The sequence below is a fragment of the Cervus elaphus genome, chromosome 13 (assembly GCF_910594005.1).
Source record: "Cervus elaphus chromosome 13, mCerEla1.1, whole genome shotgun sequence".
NCBI lineage: Eukaryota > Metazoa > Chordata > Mammalia > Artiodactyla > Cervidae > Cervus > Cervus elaphus.
Window position 1 is genome coordinate 71,978,926 of NC_057827.1, and position 26,741 is coordinate 72,005,666.

Consider the following 26,741-nt stretch of genomic DNA (forward strand, 5'->3'; position numbering starts at 1 on the left):
TGGCTCTCTGAGCCCAGGTTTGATGTCCTGCTGAGCCGCATTCCGAGTCCCTTCAGGGCGGTGGTGGCGGGTCAGGGAACCTCAGAAGCTGAGCAGAGGCCAGAGCAGGGCGGCCGTGGACAGCGTCCTCACAGGAACCTGGCAGGTAGGGACGCCAGTCTATCTTGAGCTCCCCAGGCTGACCTATGGGGTGGCAGGCGGCTAAGTTGCAGGGCTGGGAGGGAGACTTAGGTGTAATGGCTCCCACGGGCACTTTCTGCAGAGGCTGTCCTGTCTTAAATATAAAAGCCATCTCATCAGTTTTCAGGGTCACTTCAGGTGTGGAAAGAAGAGGGTGCCCCCTTGGTGTCCACATGGGCTTGCAGTGGCTTAATAGAGTGAGTCTTTGTTTCCCGTGGGCGAGATCACTGGGTGAGCTGTACAGAGTTCTGAGTGTCTGATCTGAGTCTGTGCAGTGAACTGGACAGAATTTGACTTCCTAGACTTTCATCTGGACTTCCCTGGTGGCTCACTGGTAAAGAAGTCTCCTGCCAATGCAGGAAATGTTGGTTTGTTCTTGGGTCAGGAAGCTCCCCTAGAGAAGGAAATGGCAACAGACTCCATTATTCTTGCCTGGGAAACCCCATGGCCAGAGGAACCTGATGGGCTATACGTTCCATGAGGTTGTGAAAAGTTGGACACAACTTAGCGTCTAAACCACAACAAACAAGAATAAGAGTTTCAGTGATGACGTCTGGCTGTTTGCTGACATGTCATCCAGCCTGAGCTTCTCCTTTTGGGGGCATCAGGGTAGGAACCCACACACAGCGATGGGGCATCAGGGCAGGATTCCTACACATGGGTATGACCAGTTTTGCAGACGTCTGAAACCTGTCCCAAATCCACCGGGGCCCAGATTCGCCTGTGCAGGTGATTGCAAACTCGGTAAGCTCAGCGCTTTCTTGACGATTAGCCTTCTAATTAGATTCCTACCTCTTCCTCAGTCAGTTTTGTTGCTGGAAAAGCAGCATTCTGGGTGATGGCACTGACTTTGTCGGCCAACTCTGCGAACCCCTGTGCTCTGACCTGCTCGGGCCTCCCAGCCCGCACTGTGTCCAGGGCAGAGGAGCAGAGCCTGTGGGGGGAGCGGGTGGTGCGGGGCAGGGAGCGCCCCTGGACTGGGGCAGAGACAGGGAGCAATGCTGCAAACACGCTGGATGGCCGGGCTGCCTGCGAGCACAGCGCGCTGGGGAGGCGGCCTCCAGCTGGAGGGTGTGTCGTGCCCTGCCCGAGGGGCAGAGCCGCTGGAGCGCATGCCACGGCTAGGCTTTGGCTCCACAGACACGGCCCCTCTGGGGGTGGGCGCTCGCGTTCCGGAGCTGTGGGTGGGGGCAGGTGTGTCAGCTGCCGCAGAGGGAGGGAGGCGGCTCGGGTTGCCGGCACGGAGTGGCAGTAGCTGTTGCAGAGCCTGGTGGACTGAGTGCTTGCTGTGGTCTGGGCACCATGCGCAGCGCCCACGTGCCACTTTCTGGGTCCTCACCATGAATCCCCAGGGGACCCGTGACGACCGTGACGACTAATTACTCCACAGGCTGGCCACGGGCAGCAAAGGGCCCAGCACACCGTTGCCTGCCAGCTGCTGGAGGCGCCAGATCTCCATGCGAGGACGGAGGCTGTGATGAGAAGACAGCTCTGGGGTGGGTGGGCAGGGCTGGTTCTGGGCTGGGGGAGGGCTCTGGGTCTGGGGAGGATGGGGCAGAGGCAGGGAGTCCAGGGCAGGTCCGCGGTGAGCTCAGGCAGAGTGGACGACGCACACTCTGCTGGGTCTGGACGGAGGACTCGCCAGCCCTGTGTTCTGAGGCTGATAGTGCGCCTTTGAGGACAAGAGGAGCCTGGCCACTGCCCGGGGTTCCTCTGGGCACCACACGGGGCCCCAGGCAGAGGGCAGTCTCCCCTCATCCCCTGCAGGTCACCTCTGGAGCCCCAGGTGGCCAGCAGGGCCCCTGGAGCCAAGCGCCCCCGGCATGTGCCCTCGTGGGGCTGCAGCTGTCTGGGCAGCTGTGGCTGCTTGCTGAGGCCCTCAGCAGTGTCCATGCCTACCCGCTCAGCCTGGGCTGGGTGAGGCGGCCTGTCCTGGGGGCTCCATGCAGGTGGGTTTTCCTTCTGAGGCTGCTAGCAGCCCCCGGGCCACAGGGACTGCAGTGCTGCCCCCTGTAGGGGGGCCAGCTGGCGTCTATGAGCAAGGACAGCTGAGAGCAGGAGGCAGGAAGGCGTGGCTCTGGGGAGTGGCGGGAGGCCCCAGTTCAGTCAGTTCAGTCTCTCAGTCATGTCCCGCTCTGCGACCCCATGGACTGCAGCACACCAGGCCTCCCTGTCCATCACCATCTCTCTGAGCTTGCTCAAACTCATGTCCATCGAGTCGGTGACGCCCTCCAACCATCTCATCCTCTGTCGTCCTTTTCTCCTCCCGCCTTCAGTCTTTCCCAGGATCAGGGTCTTTTCCAAGGAGTCAGTTCTTCACATCAGTTTGTCAGAATATTGGGTCTTCAGCTTCAGCATCAGTCCTCCAATGAATATTCAGGACTGATTTCTTTTAGGATGGACTGGTTGGATCTCCTTGCAGTCCAAGAGACTCTCCAGAGTCTTCTCCAACATGCAGGTACTGAGGCGGGGCCGGTCAGGGAGGCGTGGCTCTTGTGGGTGGTGGGAGGCCTAGGGAGCATCTCCTCCCCGGTGGGGCCCGCCTTCCCCCGACGAGCCCCTCCCAGCCGGTCCAGGGCTCCTGGGGCACTCACCAGTCACTGTCATCAGTCCCACTCTTGATACTTGCTGCTTGGTCCAGGTTTCTTTGGTTCTTCCCCAGAGACAGGGGAAGCTATCCTCTATTTTAGACGCTACTTCTGCTTTCAGTTTCAGAATCGACTAATACCAAATAAGTGTTTTCCATTGGGCTGCTTCAGGTCAAGAACCATGACAATACTGCCTCTGCCTCCCCTCCCTCCTCCCAAAGCCCTGGATGAACCCAAAGCCTCTGACTTTGCTCAGCGGGACTTTGCAATGGCTAATCCACAGCAGCCCACTTTCTCCAGCTTCTTCTCCCAGTTGGGGGATGAGCCAGGTGGGCGGAGAAGAACCTTGTCTCTCAAGAGCTTTGGTGGAAGGGTGGCCTTTCACCATGGGGTGCTGTCTCTGGTCCACTTGCTACCTCAGGTACGGGAGGGAGCAGGTGGGCCAAAGGAGGCTTTGCCAAGGTTCTGAGGAGGTACCCCTGTGTTCTAAGCATGTAAACCCAGGCATCTGCCAGCCCTGATCAGGAGAGGCGGGGAAGAGTCCTGCCCCTGGACAGGGTAGGGCACCTCTTCCGCCTGCACTGGGCTCTGCAGGCAGGGGTCGGTGGGAGGTGGGAGGACCCTGGGGAGGTTAGGAGGGTCTTCACCCATGAATGCTGGCATTGAATCTCCCAAGCAGACCCAGTGGTCCCTGGGCTCCCACTTCCTGGAGCCATTGTGGGGCCAGGAGAGTGTTTCCAGAACCTTCCATCGCTGAGTTTTAGAACCCAGTTTGAGTCTGAGGATTTTAAAACCTTTACCCAAGAACTGTGGAAAAAGAGGAGAGCCAATCTAGATTCTAGCGCTGAGTCTGCAGAGCCTGGAGGCCTTGGGCACCAGGCTGGCCCCCTGGGGGGTGTGTCCTCACGGAGGCCAGACACACCCAGCACTTGAGCACACTCACTCTTGCATACACGTGCATGACGTTCACCTCAGAAACAGCCAGAGGTCACCCAAGGGTGAGAAGTGTCTGTCTGGGTCTCTGCTCTGTCCTGAGGCTGGACGTGGAAGGCACCCACCCTGCCCAGCTGCCAGAGGACAGTGGGTCTGCCACGTGTGGCAGACCACTCCATTAGCCCCCCACCCGACGTGAATAGTCCTCGACTGGGAGTAGTCCTCGACCACCCTCAATCCAGTTTGGGTTTGGCAAAAGCGAAGGTAGCTAAGAGATGAGGAAAACCTCAGTGTTCAAGAGCACTGATTTGGAGAAAACCCAAATAAAGTTGCCCCTAAAGGGATTGTTAACACTGGGACGAGCAACTTTGGGTCAAGACCCAGTTGCTGACTCAGGTCTCTCCTGACCAGTCTCAGGCTCAGTTTGGGCTCTTAGGAATACAAAATATTACAGGACATCTATGTATGGTTTTCAAGATTTATTTCAGAGTGCTGGTCAGCGGCCTATCGAAGAGACCTGGTGTGAGAAGGCTGACCCTCCTGATACCTGCCCCCACCCCTGTCTGCCACAGACTTCAGCTTTGCTGTCTATCACTGATTCCTTCTCAGAAGTTTCTCCTACCTCCCCTGCAGTTGTGCAGGGGTCAGGAGGCTGGTTTACACAGGTTTTACGGTTTCTTCCTTAATTTTGCTGGTCTGGATAGTTTTTACATTTGTGGCCACACCAAAGAGCAGTGCAGCTGTCAAGGCATACAGGCGAGCGAACACCAGTCTCAGATAGATGAGAATTGTTTCGTCATATGGTACTGACCGAAATAGATTCGGAGGGGGTCCGCTGTCTGCACTCCCTCCCTTACCCATGGTTTTGCAAAGCGGAGGTGCCCAGCCCACGTGGCAATGGCAGTGGTCTTCACTGTTGCAAACTCCTCTGAAGCTGCATTTCTGAGGGGGACACGTATACTCTATTTTACTCACAGAACTATTGCAGAACGTGTTTAAACAGTACATTCCATCACCACAGAGGGTACCCTCTCTCACTCGGCCAACATCAACGGTTCCTGTCCCACGGTGTAGGTCCAGACCAAAACACAAGAACCCTGATAAATGAGTTTGATGAAATGCAACGTGTTCCTGCAGCCGAGGGAGAGAAGTGACGTTGGTGCACTGCAGCCTTCCACAAAGCTGATCCTCAATCCTACAAGCTATATAGCCGAGAGAGGTAGGAATTCTTCTACAGTGTCCAAATCGGTTGGCTCCTCTGTTTAGAATATAGCATGAATTCGGAGCATTGAAAGCCCCTCTACCAAAGATTTCTTTGCAATGCACATTGCGGTCAGTGCAACTTCCATTAAAGCAGTAGCCCTCTTCACCGCATGGGGTTCCATCTTGCATAAAAACATCTTTAGGGCAGGTCTTGCTTACCCCACGGCAGTACTCAGGAAGGTCACATATACTCTGGATGGGTCTGCAGAGCATCCCGGGCTTGGAGAATGTGCAGTTTGTGCAGCAGGCTTCTGCATCACAGTTACTTCTAGCAGTCCAGGAACAGAGGCTGTCACAGCATGGGTTGTTATAGCACTCCTTGAAGGAGCCACAGTCGCATTGCTCCCCACTTTCCACTTCTCCATTTCCACAACGTTCATTTGTTATTGATTTATTGTAATATGCCAGCCTCGGGTCAAACATACAATCGCTTGTCACACCCGTGTATACACGTGTTAAATGCATGTAGGAGCAGTTACTGAAAGCATCTGTCAGTGACTGGTAGACATTCATAATGCAGGTGGTCCTTCTCTGGCAAACACAGTTATCGCTGTCATAATACAGACCAATACTTCTGCCGAGTAGGAAGCACACATAGAGAGCCACACGTAGGATAGATTTCCCTGATGTAGCCATTGCAATCAAATTATTTCCGTGGCAGAAACTATTAATGTTTGGCATAGCGGCACCATCTGGTGGTTCAACTGTATTAAAGACTATGCCAGTATGTGATCTATAAAAACGACTTAGGAATGTTTCATAGAAGTTGAAGTATGGACTGTTTTGTCTGAGAGACTCAGTGTTGACTGGGTCCATAACATCAAAAACGTGTAGGACGCTAATATAAAACCTCATCTCAAGACCACGATAAACGGCATCAATGATATTGCCCACCTCTACCATGTACTGAGCAGCTGTTGACACATTGTTTACGGTTCGGTAAAATGCATTAGTAGACTGAACTAGTGCTTTAATATGTGCTACATGGAAGAAAAACAGCTTACTAGACAATCGGGGGCCTGCAGTGATGTTTGCTGGAGAGAGCAGAGGGTCCCTTTCCTCCTCATACCCCGGTCTGTGCATCCGTCCCATTACATTGGTGTCTACCACCATCTGAGAAACAGCGTGCTCAAACTTTTGAGAATGCTTGAGGGGGCTGATTTCGTAGGTAAGGTCATCCAACTTCATATAACCCTGGAGACCCCCGTAGCACGTGTTCATGGTGACCATGGAGAAAGGGGTCTCCTCCAGGTAGCCAAAGTAGTAACAGTCTTCAGGGACGAAGGGGTGGTCCGTCTGCAGGACTCCTTGGTCATCCTGAGTCATCATCAGGTACCCAGGCCAAAAGAGCCTCTTGCGCCGCATGCGGATAAGGTGCCTCTGTCCCCCAAAGCGCAGGCTGTAGGAGAGCCAGCCCAGCACCTGGGCCCCCTTGCCTTGGTGCGGCTCCTTCCTGGGAATCACCACCTCCGTGGAGATGTAGCGCCATGAGGGGCGGTCCGGAGAGCACTGGACAGCGGCCAGCACTGCCCAGAGCCCGAGCAGCCAGAGGGCTGCCCTCAGGGTGACCCCGCCCTCGGCCAGCATGGGGGCGCTGCTCAGGGTGTCGGCCAGCGAGGACAGAGAAGGGGAGGCCCCGCAGAGGAGCCAGGCCTGAGCCGCGTGCTGAGGCCACTGCCGCCCGAGGAGACACTGAGGGAGAACAAAGGGTGCCTGGGCTGCCAGCCCCACCCTGGCGGGTCATCTGCAGAGACGGCGTCACAGTCACCGGGCGAGGCCCTGGGGGAGCCTGGTCATCAGACCAGCGGGGCTGAGCAGGGGCGGGCGGAGGGCGGGTCCACGAGGGTGACATGGCAGGGGCAGGGCAGGGGAGCGGAGGCCTGTCTCCACCCCACACGTCCAGCCCTTCTTCCAGCGGTCTGCACGCCCGACGTACACCTGCACCGCGGCTCATGACCCCGCTCTGCCCGCGGGGGCTGCCAGGCCCCCTCCTGCGCAGTCCTCTGTTCCTCCCGGTGAGCACCACTTCCTTCTACTTTGGCGATTGGAACCAGACACTGCTCACGTCACGTTCATAGGTGCTGAAAATGTCTTAAAAGTTCATAATTGCATGTGTCTCATTCTGGTTAGCAGGTAGGTCACTTGCAAACCGTGTGTTCCTCGTGGTTTTCGCTTGGAAGCTTCTTTTAGGCCCCCTGAAGAGCAGGCTCCCCACTCTCCTCTGGGACGCTCTCTGTGATTCTTGCTGACCCGGCTGGTGAGACCAGAAGCCAGGCCTGACTGTGAGACCTGGGTTCCCTTCTTATCCTTCTGTAAGGCTCTTTCCTGGCAGGGGATGGTTTTCGCCTGTGCCTCTGTGGACCCAGGGGGCCTGCTGGTACCCAAGGGGAGCGAGGAAATATTTCAGGCATTTTTACACAAGTTTGTAGCCGTCCACAGAGGACAGAAACTCACTCACAGGGCAGAATCAAAAGCAAGATTTATCTTTCATCTCTAATATGAGAACTCTGTATTAACAGAGGGTGCCCCCTGCTGCATTTTGCTCATGGGGCCATGTCGCTTTTTGCCTTCTTGTCTTGGGAGAGAACAAGTCGGATCTGGTTCCTTCCCTTTCACGTCTGTGTTCTGTTGCCTTGACTGCAAGCTGCTCGCTACAGGGAGGTGGCCCATGGTGTACGGAGTGGCTGTCTCCTGAACCCTGCCCCCTTGCCCCAGTATCAGCTCACAGGAAACCCTTGGCCAAGCCCCGCTGGGCATGGCTGCAGGGGATGAGAACCGGAGCCCTCCCTGCAGAATCCAGCGGGAAGCAGGGAGTGTCTGCAGCAGCCTGTGGCCTGTAGCACTCTACCTCCTCACCTCCCGGTCCCTGCACCATACGAGGAACTAGAGTGAAACCCCAGGCGAGACGACTCAGGAGGACCCTCGCTGGCCCTCTGCTCTGTCCGCTGGCTCTGCCAGTGAGGCTGCGACTCGTGACCCGACTCCCGGCCCTGGGCGGATCGGCCTGCCGTGAGGCCAGCCGAGCGGAAGGAGCTCGGGCTCCGGGATGTCTCTGGGCCCTGCTGCTCCGCAGCCCTGCCCCTTTCCTCTTGGCTCTGAATTCTGTGTCCGTCTGCTGTCATCCTGGGGGAGTTACAGACTCCTTCACGTCCTCCTCACCATTTGCAGAAACGGTCAAAGGGAGTACTTCCTGCAGGCGGGAAAGGTGTTTGCTTTCACCTGCTGGATCCTGTAGAGGACGGCGCGCTGCGTCTGCCTTCAGGCCTGTGCAGCAGCGGCTGTTGCGGCGGAGGCGCGTGCCAGGGAGGCTGTCAGCTCTCCCTGCCCACGGGAAGGTCCGTCTCTGATTTCCGGGCCTGGTGTTTTTGGTTGCAGGAACACCGGATGTGGGTTGTGTGAGGGCTGGCAGCCTGTGTGCTCCTGGGAAGTTCTGTGATGATAACTGGGCAGGTGCTCTGGCAGCCCTGTGGTATCTGAGTCCCTGAGACGTGCAATTGGAGGAAAGCTTCAGTGCATGTGGCTACATGGGGCATAACCAGCTACTGCGTTTCCTGCACGTGTGGTTACAGAAGCTGTCATTACGCAGAATTTGGGGTTGCTGGGTTAGGTTGGGTTGAGGGGACTAGTCCTGTAGAACCTTTCTTTGGCTGCAGGGATCCTGTAAAAGGCAGCTGGTCCCCCTCCCCAGAGGGGGTGATCGAGAGGGTGCTCGTGACCTCCAAGGATCAAAGTGCTGGCCCAGAGGGCTTGCCCCCGGTTGGCTGACCCCTGAGCAGAGACGCTGTGAGGGAGGCATCGTCAGGAGCAGATGCAGTGTGGGCAGTGCACGGGTGCCAGGGTGGCCTCGTGGGGGTCCTGGCCTGGCCCATCGAGGCAGGGCCGTGGGGCGCCCGCAAAGCAGCCTGCCCGCTGCCTGATGGACTAGGGGATTGTGTAATGCAACTTTTCCAAGAGGCGGACATTGTTCCAGGACTGCTGTGGCCACCGCTTCTACCGGCCAGGGTTGGCCATGGGGTTCCACCACCCACTGACCTTTCCACCACCCCCCTTTCCCTGGACATGGCCAGAGCCGGAGCGGAGGAGGATGGGGGTCCATCGGGGCGTGTCTCACACACCCACCGGGAGCTGGCCCCTCTGGCTCCCACAGGACAGCACGCATGGGAACAGAGACACTTGCATGTCGCCCCAGACTGCATTTCAGGAGGCAGGGTGGGCTTCGTCATCCCTCCATCGTCCCACCACCCAGGCTGCTATTGAGGAGACAGAATGACCTGTGAGCAGTGTGGAGGGACCCTTGGGGTGGGGAGGGCCTCTCGGCCCACTCTGGTGTGCGTCAGACAGAGCTTCTGGGGTGGGGTGGGGTGGGGGTCTGGAACCCCGTGCTTGTAGCAAGACCTGTGCTGTCTGTGGGACCACTCCCCTTCTGTGAAGGTCACAGTGCAGTGGACTTTCAGGAGACTGAGGGTCCGTCTCCACAGGTATGGAGGGGACATGTCTGAGAGCTGCAGGACCGGAGAAAATCCAGACCCTCCCTAAGAGCTGTCCTCACCCCCAGGGCCACTGTTTGGCCATACGGTTAGAATGGCTAAAACCCACCAGTCTTGCGATGCCCACTGCTGACCAGTGAGGAAGACAATGGAAAAGCTCGTCATTGTTGTGGAAAGAAGGTTGACCAGTCAGTCAGCTCGGCAGGCGGTGTGGCAGTTTCGAAGAAAGGTAGCATGGTTTTACCCTTTTCATGCTATTTGTGAGGTTCTCGTGGCAAGGACCCTGGAATGGGTTGCCATTTTCCATAAAGAAGGCTGAGCAGCAAAGAGTTGATGCTTTTGAACTGTGCTGCTGGAGAAGACTCTTGAGAGTCCCTTGAACAGCAGGGAGATCAAACCAGTCAATCCTAAAGGAGATCAACCCTGGATAGTCATTGGAAGGAATGATGCTGAAGCTCCGCTACTTTAGCCTCCTGATGTGAAGAGCTGACTCATTGGAAAAGACCCAGATCCTGAGAAAGATTGAGGCCACAAGGAGAAAGGGGCGGCAGAGAAAGAGGTGGTTAGATAGCATCACCAACTCAGCGGACATGAGTTTGAGCAAACTCCAAGAGGTAGTGGAGGACAAGTGGCCTGGCGTGCTGCAGTTCACGGAGCTGACTTAGCGACTGAGCAATATCTGCAGCTTTATCCTGAGATCGGCAAGCATGCTTCTCGGTGTCTTCCTGAGTGACCTGAGGTGCGTCCACACAGTGCACACAAACGGCTGGAGTAGCTTCACCCATGACTGCTGAGACTGGAGGCACGCACGGCGTCCTTTCCCAGAGAAAGAGCGGGCCGCCTGTGGGCCACACACGCAGGGGAAGAGTAGAAGAAAGAGCAATCGAACCCTGAAGGGTCATCTAGGAATCTGTTCTTTTCAGTGGATGGAAACTTCATGTGTCATGAAACCAACCATTTGACACCAAACAGTTGAGTAGCCACCTCCTCTCTCCGGGCCCTGAAGGCTCCCATCAGCCCTCTCAGTGGCTGCCTGCTCCTCACTGGTCATGTCACTGACTCGGAGAAGCCTTGCTCTCCTTCAATGTGAAAAAGCTGCTCCATCTGTGAACTCAGGTGTCTGTGCACTAGGTGGTGCGCGCGGCAAGGAACCCGCCTGTCAGTGCAGGAGATGGAGGAGGGGAGGGCTCCGTGAAGCACAGGCTGAATCAAGGTTGTTGGGAGAAGTAAGATCCCTGGGTCGGGAAGATACCCTGCCCAAGGAAATGGCAACCCTCTCCAGTGTTCTTGCCTGAAAAATCCCATGGACAGAGAAGCCTGGTGGGATACAGCCCTGGGGGTCTCAGAGAGTCAGGTACAACTGAACACGCATGGAGTCTCATTTCTTCCTGTGGTTCATGTTTTGTCTTATGTTTTGTAGTTTTCAGGGCACATGTCTCTCCTTGCCTTGGTTAAATTTATTGCCAGGCATTTAATTCTTTTTGATGCAATTTTAATGGAACAGTTTCTTAATTTCCTTTCTGGAATGTCCATGGCTGGTGTGAAAGAACCTTACATGCATTTGGCGAAGTGAGAGAAAGCAGTCTTAAAGGCCTACATATGGTATGAGTTCATTTATAGGCTGTTCTGGAAAGGGGAAAACTATAGTCAGGACAGGGCTTCCCAGGTGGTGCAGTGGTAAGGAATCTGCTTGCTAAGGTAGGAGACACAAGAGACGTGGGAAACACGGGTTCAGTCCCTGGGTGGAAAAGATCCTCTGAGGGAGGAAATGGCAACCCACTCCAAGATTCTTGCCTGGAAAATCCCATGGACAGAGAAGCCTGGTGGGCTACAGTCCAGGGGGTCTGAACGAGTCAGACCCAAAGGAGCACCCGTACACACACACACATAAGATAAACCTGTCAGCGGATCCAGGAATTGAAGGGAGGGCACTGGACGGGTGAAGCGTAGGTGATTGTTAGGGGTGGTGAAGCTATGCTGTATGACCTGGGACGGTGGACCCACGACATCATGCCCTTGTCAAAAATCGCGGAGCTTGTTGGCATGAAGGATGAACCTAACATGCACATGTACAACATCATTTAGGAGGTCCTGATTCTCAGGATGAAATATAGACTGTAAACAATGTCTACTGACATTACACAGCTTACAACAGCATGCTGAAGGTGGTGGGCTCTGTGGGAACTTTCCCAACATGTGGGGTCTGTCAGGCTGAGGGTGGAGGAGTGCTCACCGGGCTGAGCCTCGACAATGACCCCGTGTGTCCTCGCGGACAGTGCTGACCACTCAGAACACTGCGTGTGCATCCTGGGACCCGAGCACTAGGTACCAGATGGCACGTGATGGGAACCAGGCTTCTCACTGTTGCGTGGGCAGTTCCAGATGCCAGGGAGGACGGCTAGAGAGGTCCGTGAAGCTTTGGGGTAGGGGTGGATGCACCACTGTGTTTGAAAGTTCAGTCTAGTACCGGCAGAGAAGACTAGATTCAGGAATACTGCTAGACACCAGCGTGTACCTGGTGCGGGACACTGTTACAGATTCCCTAGCTCTGCTAGCCAAGCAGCCATCGTCAGCACAGCTGCATGGGAACAACTATCCCTAAACTCCTGGTTTCTGACAACTTCTCACAGCCAAGGAAAGCAGAATTGCTTAGAGAAATGGCTAATTCCAGGGCTGGGATAGGAGTGTGCAAGACAACGCTGGGGCAGCCTATGAGTAGTCCCGCAGCCCATGGAGTCTTCCAAGACACAAAACCACACAGGAATTTCAAAGGGCTACAGGCACCAACCCCAAAGTTTAGCCAACCCCAGGCTAAAAGTGGAACAATTTGAACAAAATTAAAACATTATGTTTATTTTAATTCCAAGTACAGAATAACCATCCATAAGTACAGGTTTCAATACATGATTAAAGAGAATAAAGCTTGTGGGGGAGAAGAGACTGAAATCCCATTGAGAAGAATTGCATGTTCCTTCCATGTTCCTGATTTTCCCACCTCTTCAGCCCCATCTGTTGAGGGTGGGGTTGGGCTGTACTTGGAAAACTTCTGGGTGCCCTTAAATTTGCCAACAAGTTTTTAGACCAACAAGTTTTAGACCAAAAGCATGACCCATGGGGGAAAATGTATAAATTGGAGAGGATCACAATGAAAAACACTTGTTTTCTGAACTCACGGTTAAGGGAATCTAATGGCTAGCCACAGGCTGGAGAGACATGTTTATAAATAGCATATTTGGGAAGAGCTTTGTGCTATGAATGCACGTTACCATACCAATGTTACCATAATTGAACAACAGAAGGTAAGCAACCCAGTGAAAAATGGGTGAAATCTGAACTTCCCCGCAAAGATGGACAGCTGACACATGAGCGTTTGGAAAGACCTTCCACATCCCAAGCCATCAGGGACTGCATGCTTAAAGGACTGTGAGGTACCACTGCACAGTTAGAACGGCTGGAACCCAGAACACAGCATACCAGGTCCTGGCAATGACATAGAGCAAAAGGGGTGTTCACTCCTGAGCGGGGCAGCAAAAGGCTCAACTACCTGCAGACGTCTTAATAGTGAACACACTCCTGTAGCAGCGAACACACTCTTCTGACAGGGAACACAATCCTGTAACAGCAAATACACTCTTCTGACAGTGAACACAATCCTGTAACAGCAAAACACTCCTCTGATAGGGAACACACTCTTCTGTCAGGGAACACACTCCTGTACAGGGAACACACTCTTCTGTCAGGGAACACACTCTTCTGTCAGGGAACACACTCTTCTGACAGAGAACACACTCGTACAGGGAACACACTCTTCTGTCAGGGAACACACTCCTGTAACAGCAAACACACTCTTCTGACAGTGAACACACTCCTGTACAGGGAACACACTCCTGCATGAGTGAACACACTCCTCTGACGGAACACAGTCCTCAGAGAGTGAACACACTGTTTCTCCGACAGTGAACACAATCTTCTGACAGTGAACACACTCCTATGACAGTGGACACACTTCCCTGAGAGTGAGCACACTCCTCTGACAGTGAACACTCTCCTGTAACAGTGAGCACATGTTTGCACCCACCTTTCTCAGGACCCCGACCCAATCGGCCCTGTCATCGTCAGCCCCAGCACAGCCGCCCTGCCCCTCAGGGTTTCTGACACCCTCAGGATGTGGGTGTTCACACTGTGTGTCTCAGACAGTAATAAACAGCCGTGTCCTCAGACCTCAGATTACTCAGCTCCATGTAGGAGGTGCTGGTAGACGTGTCTGCGGCCAACGTGACTCTGCCCTGGAGCTTCTGTGCATACTTTGTCCACCATCTTTGCTGTCAATCCGTCCATCCACTCAAGCCCGTGTTGAGGGGCTGGTCACACCCAGTGCATGTCGTAGTCGCTGAAGGTGTATCCAGAAGCCGTGCGGGACACCTTCACTGATGCCCCAGGCTTCCTCAGCTCAGCCCCGACTGCACCAGCTGCACCTGGGTGTGCACACCCGTGGACTGGAGACAGAAGGGCATGAACCCCCCTGACTGTATCCTGTCCCTTCCTCCACCCCAGACTGGGATGACCCTGACCAGGAGCCAAGGCCCCAGGAGGAGGACTCTCCAGCTCCCGTCCCTGGTGAGGGCTGTGCTCCCAGGACTGCTGCGCAGAGCCGGTGTTGTTGTGGGTGATGTTCTCAGGGCTCAGAATATCCCAATTTAACCTAGGACACCACAGGTCATCTGCATGTTCTAGAGGCTGAAAACTTCACATTCACTACACGGGCAATATTAGGAAGGAGTAGTCTTATGACCCATGACCACGCTCAGTGGGAATTTGTGTGTCCGTGTCCTTATCCTTGTTTGAGGACGTGTGTCCCTGCCATGTCCCTGACCGCTGTGCACTCAGAGCTCTTGAAGTGAGGGACCAGCCCCACAGGACACAGTCCTCACCGTGAACCAGCCTTTAATGTCACAGAGACATCTTCACGTCTTAATCAGTGTGTTCCCCAAACTCTGCCACCAGTGGGTATTCACACACTCACCTGTCACACAGACATGCACACTCACACACACTTTCACACTGACACATACACACACTAACCCAATCACACACATTCACACACTCACCTGTCACACAGACATACAGACACACACAGACACTTTCACACTCACACATACACACACAAACCTAATCACACACATTCACACACTCAGATGCATACATACACACACTCATACTTACATACACACACTCACATGCATACACATACTCATATAAATACACAAACATGCACACACATCCACACTCACACATCCACTCAAACACATTCACACACTCATATACATGCACACACACAAACGTGCACATGCACACCTTTGACATACACACTCACGTGCTCACATACACACACATAAGCACACACATTCGCACACTCAAACACACACTCACACACACACACATATACACACATACTTCTTGTGGCCTCATTGAGCTGTGTATTCTCATCAGGACCCAATATTAAACTTCACCAGTCCTTGTCCTGCTAGGTATTGTTTTCTGTGAAAAGAGAAGACTCCCTCTGTGAGTCTCCCCAGCCCCCTCCCCACATGCTCCTGGGCAGCAGCCCTGCAGTGGGGTCCTGGGCACCCCCTGTCGGGGCTCACAGGGCATCCTAACAGTGTTTCTAGTCTGGTATGAAATGGCTGTGTTCTACCATCAGAGTATTCTTCTAGAGACAGCATGGTCTTTTAATCATCTCTAGAAATAGCCTCAATCAATGCACACACCCTGGAGAGAGAGCCAAGGAAGAAATTTATGAGAACACCTGGACGTCGCCTCCCTGGGGCTGCAGCTGCACTGATGCAGTTGACACTCACAGTGAGTCCAGAGGCTCTCGAGGACTTGGGGTCCCTCTGCCTCCTGGAGCCCCCCGGGGGCAAACATCATGTCACAGGATAGCTGCATACAGAGGCATGGGGCGCCATGCCCACTCCACTACCGTTCCACACCTGGGTTCCCCTGTTCTTGCAGCACCTGGACCCTGCAGGGGCCCCACAAGAAGGTGCCAGACCAGCCCCCTTGTCAGAAACCAGTGCAGTCGCCCCCTGACAACTCACAGCACAAACGCCTGAGGGTCTCTAGTGCCCACCCCTGCTTGAGAGGAGACACCTGAAGTCAGAGGAGGATGAGGCAGCGCCCTTGTCAGCTGACTCAGCAGATGCTGCCCTGAGGGAATGCTCACCTGGGGGACGGGGGGCGTTGAGCATGCTCAGGCACCTCAGTCGTGTCTGACCCTTTGAGGCCCCACGGACTGTAGCCCAGCAGACTCCTCTGTCCATGGGATTCTGCAGGCAGGAACACTGGAGTGGGTTGCCACACAGCACCCTGCAGAGAAGCTAGGTCAGCCATGTGCGTGTCCCCTGGCAGGACATCTCTTCACCAGGACGGCCTCGGGGTGCATCCATCCTCAGACTCCATCCTGCTTCTCCCCGTCCCTCCTGACCACCTGCCCGAGGACCTCAGGACCTGGCGTCAGTGGGGAGACAGACCCGCTGCTGAGTCAGATACAGCTCCTCCGGCAGGGCCCTGTGACCAACCCGCTTCTGCCCGCTGTTCTGAGTCTCTGATGGAACCTTCATACACATTCCTGAGCACCTCAGATACACAACAGCAGGAGAGGGATTCTGGCCAATTTGATCAGGCAGGAGAGAGAGAGCGTCTGAGGCCAGCAGTCAGGTGCTCCGAGCCACGTCTCCAGCCGTGGGCACCAGAGCCTCAGCACGCTGCCTCGTGGATGTCGTTTGGCCGTGGTCTCTGCACACTAGCTCCCCTCCTCAAAGAGGCTGCACATTGTAGCTCTGCCAGGTTCCTGGGGGTCAGGTGTGGGTAGGGGCTTCCTGCATTGTTGAGATTGAACACCCACGACTCAGGGGAGCTGAGTCTGGGCTGTGGGCATCTCCAGGGTCTCCAGTATTGGCCCATCCCCGCTTACCTCCTCCCGGCCTGCAGTGCACTGGTCCAGTCCCTTCCCTTAGCTGTGAGATCTGCCCCCTCTGTAGGTCTGCTGTAGACAAGAACTTGTATTCACCTCCTGGGAGAAGCTGGGGGAAGAGCTCTTCCACAGAGGGTCTGCCTGACAAACCTTCTGGGTAGGTGTTAGCATTTCCAGTGTTGGCCTTCCCCTCGTCCGGTCCATCAGGTGTCCTTAGGGATAAATATGAACACTCACCGTGAGGGCCTGGATGTTTCTAGAGTTACATCCCACAAACCATGGAGTGTGGCCCCCTGCATCGCTCATCCTCCCAGCGGGTATTGCTGGTCCTGCAGGAACTGGTAGGAATTACCCTGAAGGTGCGCCTCCTGCATCTTCATATCCATGGGTAGGTCTCACCTGGATTGTGGATTGCCCACCTCTCTGGTTTTGTGCTGGGAGATTCCCTTGAAACGTGAGGACTCTGTTCAGTCCAGGGTAAGTTTTGGTGTTGAGAATTTCCTTGCTTTAAGGAGGGACATGACAATTTCATACACACTACCTCTTGATGCAGAAAACAGCAGGTACCAGCTGAGGGTGTCCTTGAATTGTGAGTAGAAGGAGAAATCGAATGTCACTAAGAGTGAGAGGAGCCTGGACAGACTTGACTAACATAGAGAGACAGGGGTGAAGGACACAGCAGGGCACTTACACTTAGGCTCAGATTCCAAAGCTCTGCCAAGAGGCTGGAATTCACGGTGAGGAGATTGTTACGGCCATGGTGACCCAGTGCTAGGCAGAAGGCAGGACAAAACATCTTATGGGGATTCCTGGTTCCTGAGGTAATTTCAGAGGAGCCATTCCCCTCCTCCCCGCCCCTTTCCACGTCTGCATGTGACTGGGGAATGCAGTCATCACCTCCGTACATGTGAATCACCTGGGGGAGGGGCTGACAGGTGGGTATGCTTGTGGACAGTGGTTCACTCTCTCCAGGTACATGAACTGCTGACTTCACCAAGCCTGGAACACCCACATCTGGGTTCCTTGTTTCATTAGCTTGTGATCTTTCTCATTGTTTGGGCTTCCCCGATAGATCAGTTTAATCTTCCCTGATAGCATGCTCCTTGGAAGAAAAGCTATGGCCAACTAGACAGCATATTCAAAAGCAGAGTCTTTATTTTCCTAACAAAGATCCATATGGTTTTTCCAGTAGTCATGTATGGATGTCAGAGTTGGACCATAAAGAAATCTGAGTGCCAAAGTATTGATGCTTTTGAACTGTGCTGTTGGAGAAGACCCTTGAAAGTCCCTTGGACTGTAAGGAGATCCAACCAGTCAATCCTAAAGGAAATCAGTCCTGAATATTCATTGGAAGGACTGAAAAGAAGCTGAAGCTCCAATAGCTTGGTCGTCTGATGTGAACAACTGACTCGTTGGAAAGGACACTTATGCTGGGAAAGATTGAGGGCAGGAGGAGAAGGTGACGACAGAGGATCCCCTGGAGAAGGGAAATGCTAACCCCTCCAGTATTCTGCTGCGGAGAATTTCATGGACTGTGTTTTCCACGTGGTCACAAAGAGCCGGACGTGACTGAGTGACTTTCATGTTCACATTGTTTACTCAATTTGTCTTTGATTGCTGCTTAATGAGCCTCACACAATTATCAAAATGTTGCTCTAGTGGTAAAGAACCCACCTGAAAATACAGCAGATGTGAGAGAGATGGGGTTGATCCCTGGGTCGGGAAGATGTCCTGGAGGAGGGCATGCAAACCCACTTTTGCCTGGAAATTCTCATGGACAGAGGAGCCTAATGGGCTACAGTCCATTGGGTGGGAAAGAGTCGGACATGACAGAAGTGACTAGCATGCATGAATTAGGACAAAAGTGATTTAAAATCAGTAAGTTCCATGAGCTAAAAGGTAGCGTTTGTTCCATGAGACAGTCAGGAGACATGGCTGAACACCAAGAGGGCACTCACAGTGGCTTCTTTATTCATCAGGGACTATTCTGTATATTCCTTAGATGTATTGTGCTCTCTCATTGAAAGATGAGTCCGCGTATAAACTTCTGGTGGATCATACCTTAAAAATAAAACTGAGGATATCAAGTAGGGATTGTTTTTACTAGTAAAAGCTTTCCTTTAGTATGTGGGCTCTATCTAACATAGAACTGCCCAAATGACAGAATCTACTGCACCTACTAGAGCCTATCAGTTAGTGAAGGGAAGAATGCCCCGTTGGTGCTCAAAGAGATGACACCTCACTCATAGCACTCTTCATAGTTTCTCCATGGAAATTCAGTGGGACCCCGCACCCCAGGTTGATATAGAAGGTGAGCTTGATGACACCACAGACATAGATGCAGGAACACAGGTGACACAAACTTTTCGGCTTCCTGCACCTCTGCATGGTGTCAGCAGACTCAACTTCTATCCCAGGCTGGCGTGGAGGTCCCGCTGCGTCTCCATGGAGAGAACTATGGCTGATGCTGTGAGTGAAGTGTCAGTTCCGTTTGCACCACCTAGGGGGGTTCTTCCCTGGCTCTGGGTTTACACACCTCTGTTGTCTGAGTCCAGCATGCACTTACACAGCTGACCGCTGGCTAGCTCGTTCACTGGCCCTGTGCTGAGCCGCATTGCTGAGTCACGCAGAGCCTCTCTTGTGGACTCAGCCGGCTTACACCAAATGTCCAGAGAACGGACATAAGTGACAAGAGGAAGCGACCCTAAGAGACTGTGCCTTTCGTGCAGTGGGGATATGGTCCCCTGTCCCAACACACCATTCTGCCTCAGAGGCTGAGTAGGCACCTACAGAGTCATGAATGCAGAGAAGTTCCCCAGGGAAACTGCTACAAGGAGAGGAAGCCCAGGTCCTGACAGGAGACCAGCCGTCAGTCACCATCTGCCCCTGCACCTGCACAACACCACTGTGTGTCTCCAGCACCCACTCGTGGTCATGGAGCCCCCGGAGGGTGACTTGGGTCTGGACTCACACTGACTTCCCCTCACTGTGTCTCTTGCACAGTGACACACGGCCGTGTCCTCAGTGGTCACAGGGCTCAGCTGCAGGGAGAACTGGTTCTTGGATGTGTCCCTGCAGATGGAGGTGTGGTTCTTGATGGAGGGGCTGTAGTGAGTGTCACCATTATAACATATGCACCCTGTCCACGCTAGCCTCTTCTCTGGGGGCTGGCAGATCCAGTTCCCACCATAACCACTGGTGATGGGGTAATCAGAGATGGTGCAGGTGAGGGAGAGGGTCAGTGAGGGCTTCAGCAGTTCTGGGCCCGACTCCTGCAGCTGCACTGGGACAGGTCACCTGGGGACAAGGAGAGTCAGTCCCTGTCAGTGGCCTGCAGTCACAACCATCCCCACAGACCCGTGCCTGAACCTGAGACCCTCACCTTGGGGAGCTGTCACCAGGCAGAGAAGACCCCACAGCCTCATCTTCTGCACCACAGCTGTGCCTTCCATGAGACCTCAGCCCTGTGTGAGCAGAGAGGGGTGAGCTCCCACCACCAAGGGGTGGATTTTACCCTGGAGCTTGAAGAGGAATTTGCATTGAGGAGCTCTAGTCCTGTGAGTCCAGAGAGGCTGTAGTCACACTCACCCTGGTCATCCCAGGATCCCCATGGGCACCCTGTGAATTTACATGGTTGGAAAGCAAGGGTGGGAAAGCACTGGGTCTACCAGATGGCTTGGAACCAGATCCAAGGGCAGGTCCCCCTTTCTGAGCCCAGGGTCTTCGTCCTGACGGCCCCCTGCCCCTCCCCTGTCTCAGCTCAGCTCCTCGTCCTCTCAGTCCGTGGGTCTTCCTCAGGGCTGAGCCCAGCACAGCTCCTGCTTCCTTACTCTGCACCAGTGACGGCCACTGTGATGGGAGTGAGCACAGAGGGTGGTGGGCTCCATGCTGACCCCACAGACAAATCCTCCTGAGGACCTCTGTATTTCCCCTCATGAATGATCCAGACAGAAGCTCAGAATGGGGTGTGGACTTCAGGTAGTTAACAGTTTTGAAATGAACGTCAGAGTCAAGTGTTTTACTGAGTTCCTTAGAAAGAAGAAAAATGAAGGAGAAAAAAATTTAGCTGTTGACTATTATGCTTGTGTGTGTGTGTGTGTGTGTGTTTGCATAAAGCTATCCTTACTTCAAGGAAAAATTAAAATATATATACACATACAGTTGTCTGAGAGTGACATAAACCATAGCAATGAAATATCAGGACACATAAGAGGGTCTGTGGCTTAGCTCCTGGGCAGGAGCAGTAAAGAACAGGTTCTGAAGAGAATCCCCTCCAGGCCCTCCAGCCCCCAAAGCCTCTTCTGCACCTGCTCCTGGGCTCGGCTTTCTACTGAGTCCCGAGCGCCCCCTGGTGGTCCTGGGCCCCCATGCAGGGAGGTTTCTGTCTGGGCTCACTCTGACTTCCCCTCACTGTGTCTCTTACACAGTAATACACAGCCGTGTCCTCTGGTGTCACGCTGCTCAGTGAGAGAGAGACTTGGCTCTTGGAGGTGTCCCTGGTGATGCTGAGCCGGGATTTCAGGGCTGGGTTATAGTATGTGCTTCCACCACTATATATGATACCAACCCACTCCAGCGCCTTCCCTGGAGCCTGACGGACCCAGCCTACAGCATTGCTGCTTAATGAGAATCCAGAGACAGCGCAGGTGAGGGAGAGGGTCTGTGAGGGCTTCACCAGGCTGGGTCCCGACTCCTGCAGCTGCACCTGGGACAGGACCCCTGTGGACAGAGAGAAGCACGGTGACTCACGGGCTCAGATGCAGCTTCCCCACGTGCCCATGTCTGATCCAGAGACACTCACCGCTGGGAGCTGACAGCACGAAGAGGAAGGTCCACAGTGGGCTCATCTTTGAGCAGATGAGAGTCACCGCTCCTGAAATCTCTTCAAGCCTGAGGAGGAGCCTGAATTTAAGTGACCTGGTGCTTTGTTTCCAGCCTGTGACCTGAGTGGATCTTTGCATGTGGGAGGGGCCTCTGCATAAAAAGCAGAAAGTAGTGAATGGAGGTCCCTGTCTCTAGGGCTCCCCCTGTGAAAGGGGGTGCTGACCCCTCAGTTCTCCCTCAGAGAACTCAGCCACCCCTGGGGTCCCCCTCCCCTTATCTGGGGTCTTATGTGTCCAGGAGTGAAAGGATGTGGAAGGGCTGGTCAGGAAAAAAGATGTGGTAAAATATCAAGCATAGGTTTTGGGAAGAGAGTAATTGCAGGGAGGTTCATCTTTTGTCAAATACACACTGCAGATTCAAGGTCTACGTAACTGTCAGAACTCTCATTTATCGTTCTTTTCTTCACTGGCTTATGTTCATGAACAGGATATCAAAACATTGGAGTGAAAATGTATGTGATAATTGCATTTAATTCAAAGAAAACTCAGTACAATTTAAATTTTATAAAAACTCAAAAATGGTTTATTATTTCCCTTAGCTGGTGAGACCATTTCTTCATCTGAACAGTTTAAAATCAAGAGTTGCTCTGGAGGTGGTGTTGTTAATATGTACTAACCCTGCAGTTAACTTTGTGGACAAAGTAGACGTTTCTGCTGAGAAGCCCGTCTTCCCAGCATGGCTGAGTTGCCCAGTGGGCTGTCCCACATTGTCCTGCGCACAACTCAGTGTCTGCAGGAGCTTGTGAACCTCAGGACCCCCACCCTGAGGGTGGACACTGCGGACCCCAAGGCTACTGCAGACTGAGGACAGACAGCACCCGGGAGCTCCTCAGTGCTCCAACATGCTGGGCAGGTGCCCTGCTCACTCTGCACAGACTCCGTCCTCCTCCAAGTGCTTATTTCTTCCTCTCTGTGTCCCTGCCGTGAGATGGGAGCTCAGGGAACATAGTCCCCACCACAGTGGTGAGAGGACATGCATGGTTTGTGGAGGTAAACCTTCACAGTGAACGGCAGGCAGAGTGTGAGGGCGGCATGGTCAGAGGAAAGCCCCTCCTCAGGAAGCAGGTTCCCTTGAAAACCCCACTGAGAGCAGCTTTCCCGAGCCCAGGGTCTCCGCGTCCTGGACTGAGCCTGAGGTCCTCTGAGTCAGCAGTGCTGGAGAGCAGAGCTCAGGTCCCCCGTCTCCCTGTGGCCCTGAGGCTGTGGCCTCGCACCTGCATCCCGGCTGTGAGCATGTAGACTGGGGATGACGGCTGTCACCGCGTGTCTGGACTTTAGGTGGGTTTTCCGGGGGTGGTGAGTGCTGCCATCAGCGGTGTTATCTGTCCTGGAGCCAGAAGAGACCGGTGTGCGTCCCCATCTCTGACTGACACCCTGTATATGCAACCCATTCCACTCTGGCCCTGAGATATCACACATGTGGGTCTGGAGCAGGTCAGCTCTCCCTAAACCCAAAGTTCTCACCTGTACACTGACTGGGTTACAACCTGTTGAATATGAAACACCCTTTCTAGTCAGGGTTTTGCTATTGCTATTTTGCACCAGGACAGCTTCTGTGCCTGATCCTGTTTCCTGCCACCTGATCTTGCTTTTGGGAGTGGATTCACCTAACTGGGTCTGTGACCTTTGTGGGGGTCAGGCCTCCAAGAGGTTTGAGATTTGCCTGATACATGGCAAGGGGGAGACTCTTGAGGGTGATTACAGGATGGTGGGCCTCTGGTGTCCAGGTGACTGAGCTTCTGATGTGCCCTCATTCCTTGGCTCAACACCTTCTTCCATCTTCAGGGGTCTTGTGCTGCATCACCCTAACAGGCATTCCTATCTCAAGCTTCAATTTCTAAGAATCCTGTAACTGCATTGGGCCTTCCTGAATAATCCAGTAAACTTTTCCATCACAAGAGCCTGAAGGACTCTAAACTGCATTCCCAAACCCATTGCAGTCTGTCTACTATGGGCTTGTTATGTTTAAGGCATTAGAAGGAGAGTGCTGAAATAAAGGAGAAGACTCTCGAGAGTCCCTTGGACTTCAAGGAGAGCAAATCAGTCAATCCTAAAGGAAATCAACACCTAATATTCTTTGGAGACCCTTATTCTGGGAAAGACTGAAGGCAGGAATAGAAGGGGTCAGGATGGGATGGGATGCCTGACAGATGATGGGATGGTGGGATGGCATCACCAGCTCAATGGACATAAGTTTGAGCAATCTCCGGAGTTGGTGATAGAGAGTCTGGTGTGGTGCAGTCCCTGGGGTTGCAAAGAGTTGGACATGACTGAATGACTTAACTGACCTGAACTGAGAGGACATTCCATTAAAAACGGAAGAATACTCAAAAAGTGCACTCAAATCATTGTCCAGTGTAGACGACATCTTGGGTAAATCAAACTTCAGTGAATTTAAGAAAACTGAAGTTTTATTGAACAACTTTTTCTACCACAATGATATGAGATTAGATCAGTTACAGAGGAAAAAAAAAATAAACAAACACAGGGAGGCTAAAAATATGCCACTAAATAATCAATGATGGGCACAATAAAGGACAGAAATGGTATGGACCTAAAAGAAGCAGAAGATATTAAGAAGAGGTGACAAGAATACACAGAAGAACTAAGCAAAAATTATCTTAATGACATGGATAACCTCGATAGTGTGATCACTCACCTAGAACCAGATATCCTAGATGGCAAAGTCAAGTGGGCCTTAGGAAGCATCACTACAAACAAAGCTAGTGGAGGTGATGCAATTCCAGCTAAACTACTTCAAATTCTAAAAGATGATGCTGTTAAAGCGCTGAACTCAATATGTCAGCCAATTTGGAAAATTCAGCAGTGACCACAGGACTGGGAAAGGTAAATTTTCATTCCAATCCCAAAGAAAGGCAATGCCAAAGAATGTTTGAACTATCACACAATTGTACTCATTTCACATGTGAACAAGGTAATACTCAAAATCCTTCAAACTAGTCTTCAAGAGTATGTGAACAGAGAACTTCAGATATATGGGCTGGGTTAAGGAAAGACAGAGGAACCAGAGATCAAATTGCCAACATGTATTGGATCATAGAAAAAGCAAGGGAATTCCAGGAAAACATCTACTTCTGCTTCATTGACTATGTTAAGTCTTTGACAGTGTGGATCACAAGAAACTGTGGAAAATTCTTTGAGAGATGGGAATACCAGACAGTTTACTTGCCTACTGCGAAACCTGTATGCAGGTCAAGAAGCAACAGTTAGAATTTTACATGGAACAACAGATTGGTCCAAAATTGGGAAAAGAGTATGTGACGGTGCCACTCTGCCTTTTTAACTCACACAGAATGCATCATGCAAAATGCCAGGCTGGATGAAGCATAAGCTGGAATCAAAACTACCAGAAGAAATGTCAATAAGTTCAGATATGCAGGTGACATTCCCCCCTATGGCAGAAAATGAAAAGGAACTAAAGAGCCTCTTGATGAAGGTGAAAGAGGTGAGTGAAAAAATTGGCTTAAAAACTCAACATTCAAAACCTAAATTTGCGACATTGAGTCCAGTGATCCCTCATGGCAGATAGGTTAGGAAACAAAGGAAGCAGTGACAGAATTTATTTTCTTGGGCTCTAAAATCACTGCAGGTGGTGACTGCAACCATGAAATTAAAAGATACTTGCTCCTAAAAAAAGAAAAACTATGACCAATTAAAAACAGCATATGAAAAGCAGAGACATTACTTTGCTGACAAAGGTCTGTCTGGTTAAAGCTATCGTTTTTCCAGTAGTCACGTATGGATGTGAGAGTTGGACCATAAAGAAGGCTGAGCACCAAAGAATTGATGCTTTTGAACTGTGGTGTTGGAGAAGACTCCTGAGAGTCCCTTGGACAGCAAGGAGATCCAACCAGTAAATCCTAAAGGAAATCAACCCTAAATATTCATTAGATAGACTGATGTTGAGCTGAAACTCCAATATTTTGGTCTCCTGATGTGAAGACTGACTCATTAGAGAAGACCTTGATGCTGGGAAAGATAGGAGGCAGGAGGAGAAAGGGACAACAGAGGACACAATGATTGACTGTCATCTATGGCTCAATGTACATGAGCTTGAGCAAGCTCCTGGAGATGGTGAAGGACAGGGAAGTCTGTCGAGGTACAGTGCATGGAGCTGCAAAGAGTCAGATACAACTGAGTGACTGAAAGACAATATAACCAAGACTGCTCTTAAGAACTCAGAAAGGAAATAAAAATATACCTAGAAACAAATAATAATGAAAACCTGATGACCCCTAACCTGTTGGTTTTGAGACAGACGACATTAAACCTTTTAGACTACTGTGGGTATTAGAGTCATTTTTAAAACGTTGATTCTTCCAGGCCAAGAATGGTGTATCTCTCCATCGACTTGTGTCACCTTTGATTTCTTTCATCACTGTTGTATAGCTTTCTGAGTACAGGTCTTTTGTCTTCTTAGGCATTTTATTCCTAGGTATTTCATTCTATTTGTGGTCATGATAAGTGGAATTGCATCCTTAATTTCTTGTTCTGATTTTGTTGTTTGTGTATGAAAATACCAGAGATTTCTGTGCATTAACTTTTCACCCTGCCATTTTACCATTTCATTAATTAGCTGCAGTAGTTTTTGGTGGCATCTTTAGGATTTTCTATGTATATTATCATATCATCTGCAAACAGTGATGGTTTTATTTCTTTTAAAATTTTGATTCCTTTTATTTCTTTTTCTTTAATAATTGCCATACCAATACTTCCAAAACTGTGCTGAATAATAGTGGCAAAACTGGACATCCTTCTCTTGTTGAACAATAGTGGCAAAAGTGGGCATTGCCCTGTCTTGATCCTGATCTTACAGGAAATGCTTTCATTTTTGTCATCATTTAGAATGATGTTTGCTGGGGCTTGTTGTATATGGCCTTTATTATGTTGAGGTAAGCTCCCTCTCTGCCTTCTTTCTTGGAGATTTTATCATAAATGGGTATTGAATTTTGTCAAAAGCTTTTTGTGCATCTGCTGAGATGATTATACTACTTTTCTTTCTTCAATTTGTTGATGCAGCGTTATCACCCAGATTGATTTACAGATGTTGAAAAATCCTTGCCTGCCTGGAATATATCCCACTTGATCATGATATCTGACCCTTTTCAAGTACTGTTGAATTGTGTTTGCCAGTATTTTGTTGAGGATTTTTGTGTCTGTAATTTTCGTGTGTGTGTGATGGTTTATCAGGTTCTGTTATCAGGATGGCATCCTGACAGATTTAAAGCGATATCCTTGTGGTCTTGATTTGCATTTGCCTGAATGTTACTGATATTGATCGTTTACCTGTATACCTTTGACCATTTGTCTTAAGCAAAAGTTGCTCAGTTGTGTCCAATTCTTAACAACCCCGTGGACTGTAGCCCACCAGGCTCCTCTGTCCATGGGGATTCTCCAGGCAAGAACGCTGCAG

At 51.9% G+C, this 26,741-nt stretch overlaps 1 gene segment (V, D, J or C); it reads right to left on the reverse strand.

The window, feature by feature from the left end:
- Positions 1–546: 546 nt before the first annotated feature.
- LOC122706717 lies at positions 547–21,297 on the reverse strand. The segment is given in 3 exon segments: positions 547–612; positions 20,848–21,143; positions 21,226–21,297. Coding segments are annotated over 3 exon segments (393 nt in total).
- Positions 21,298–26,741: the final 5,444 nt, after the last annotated feature.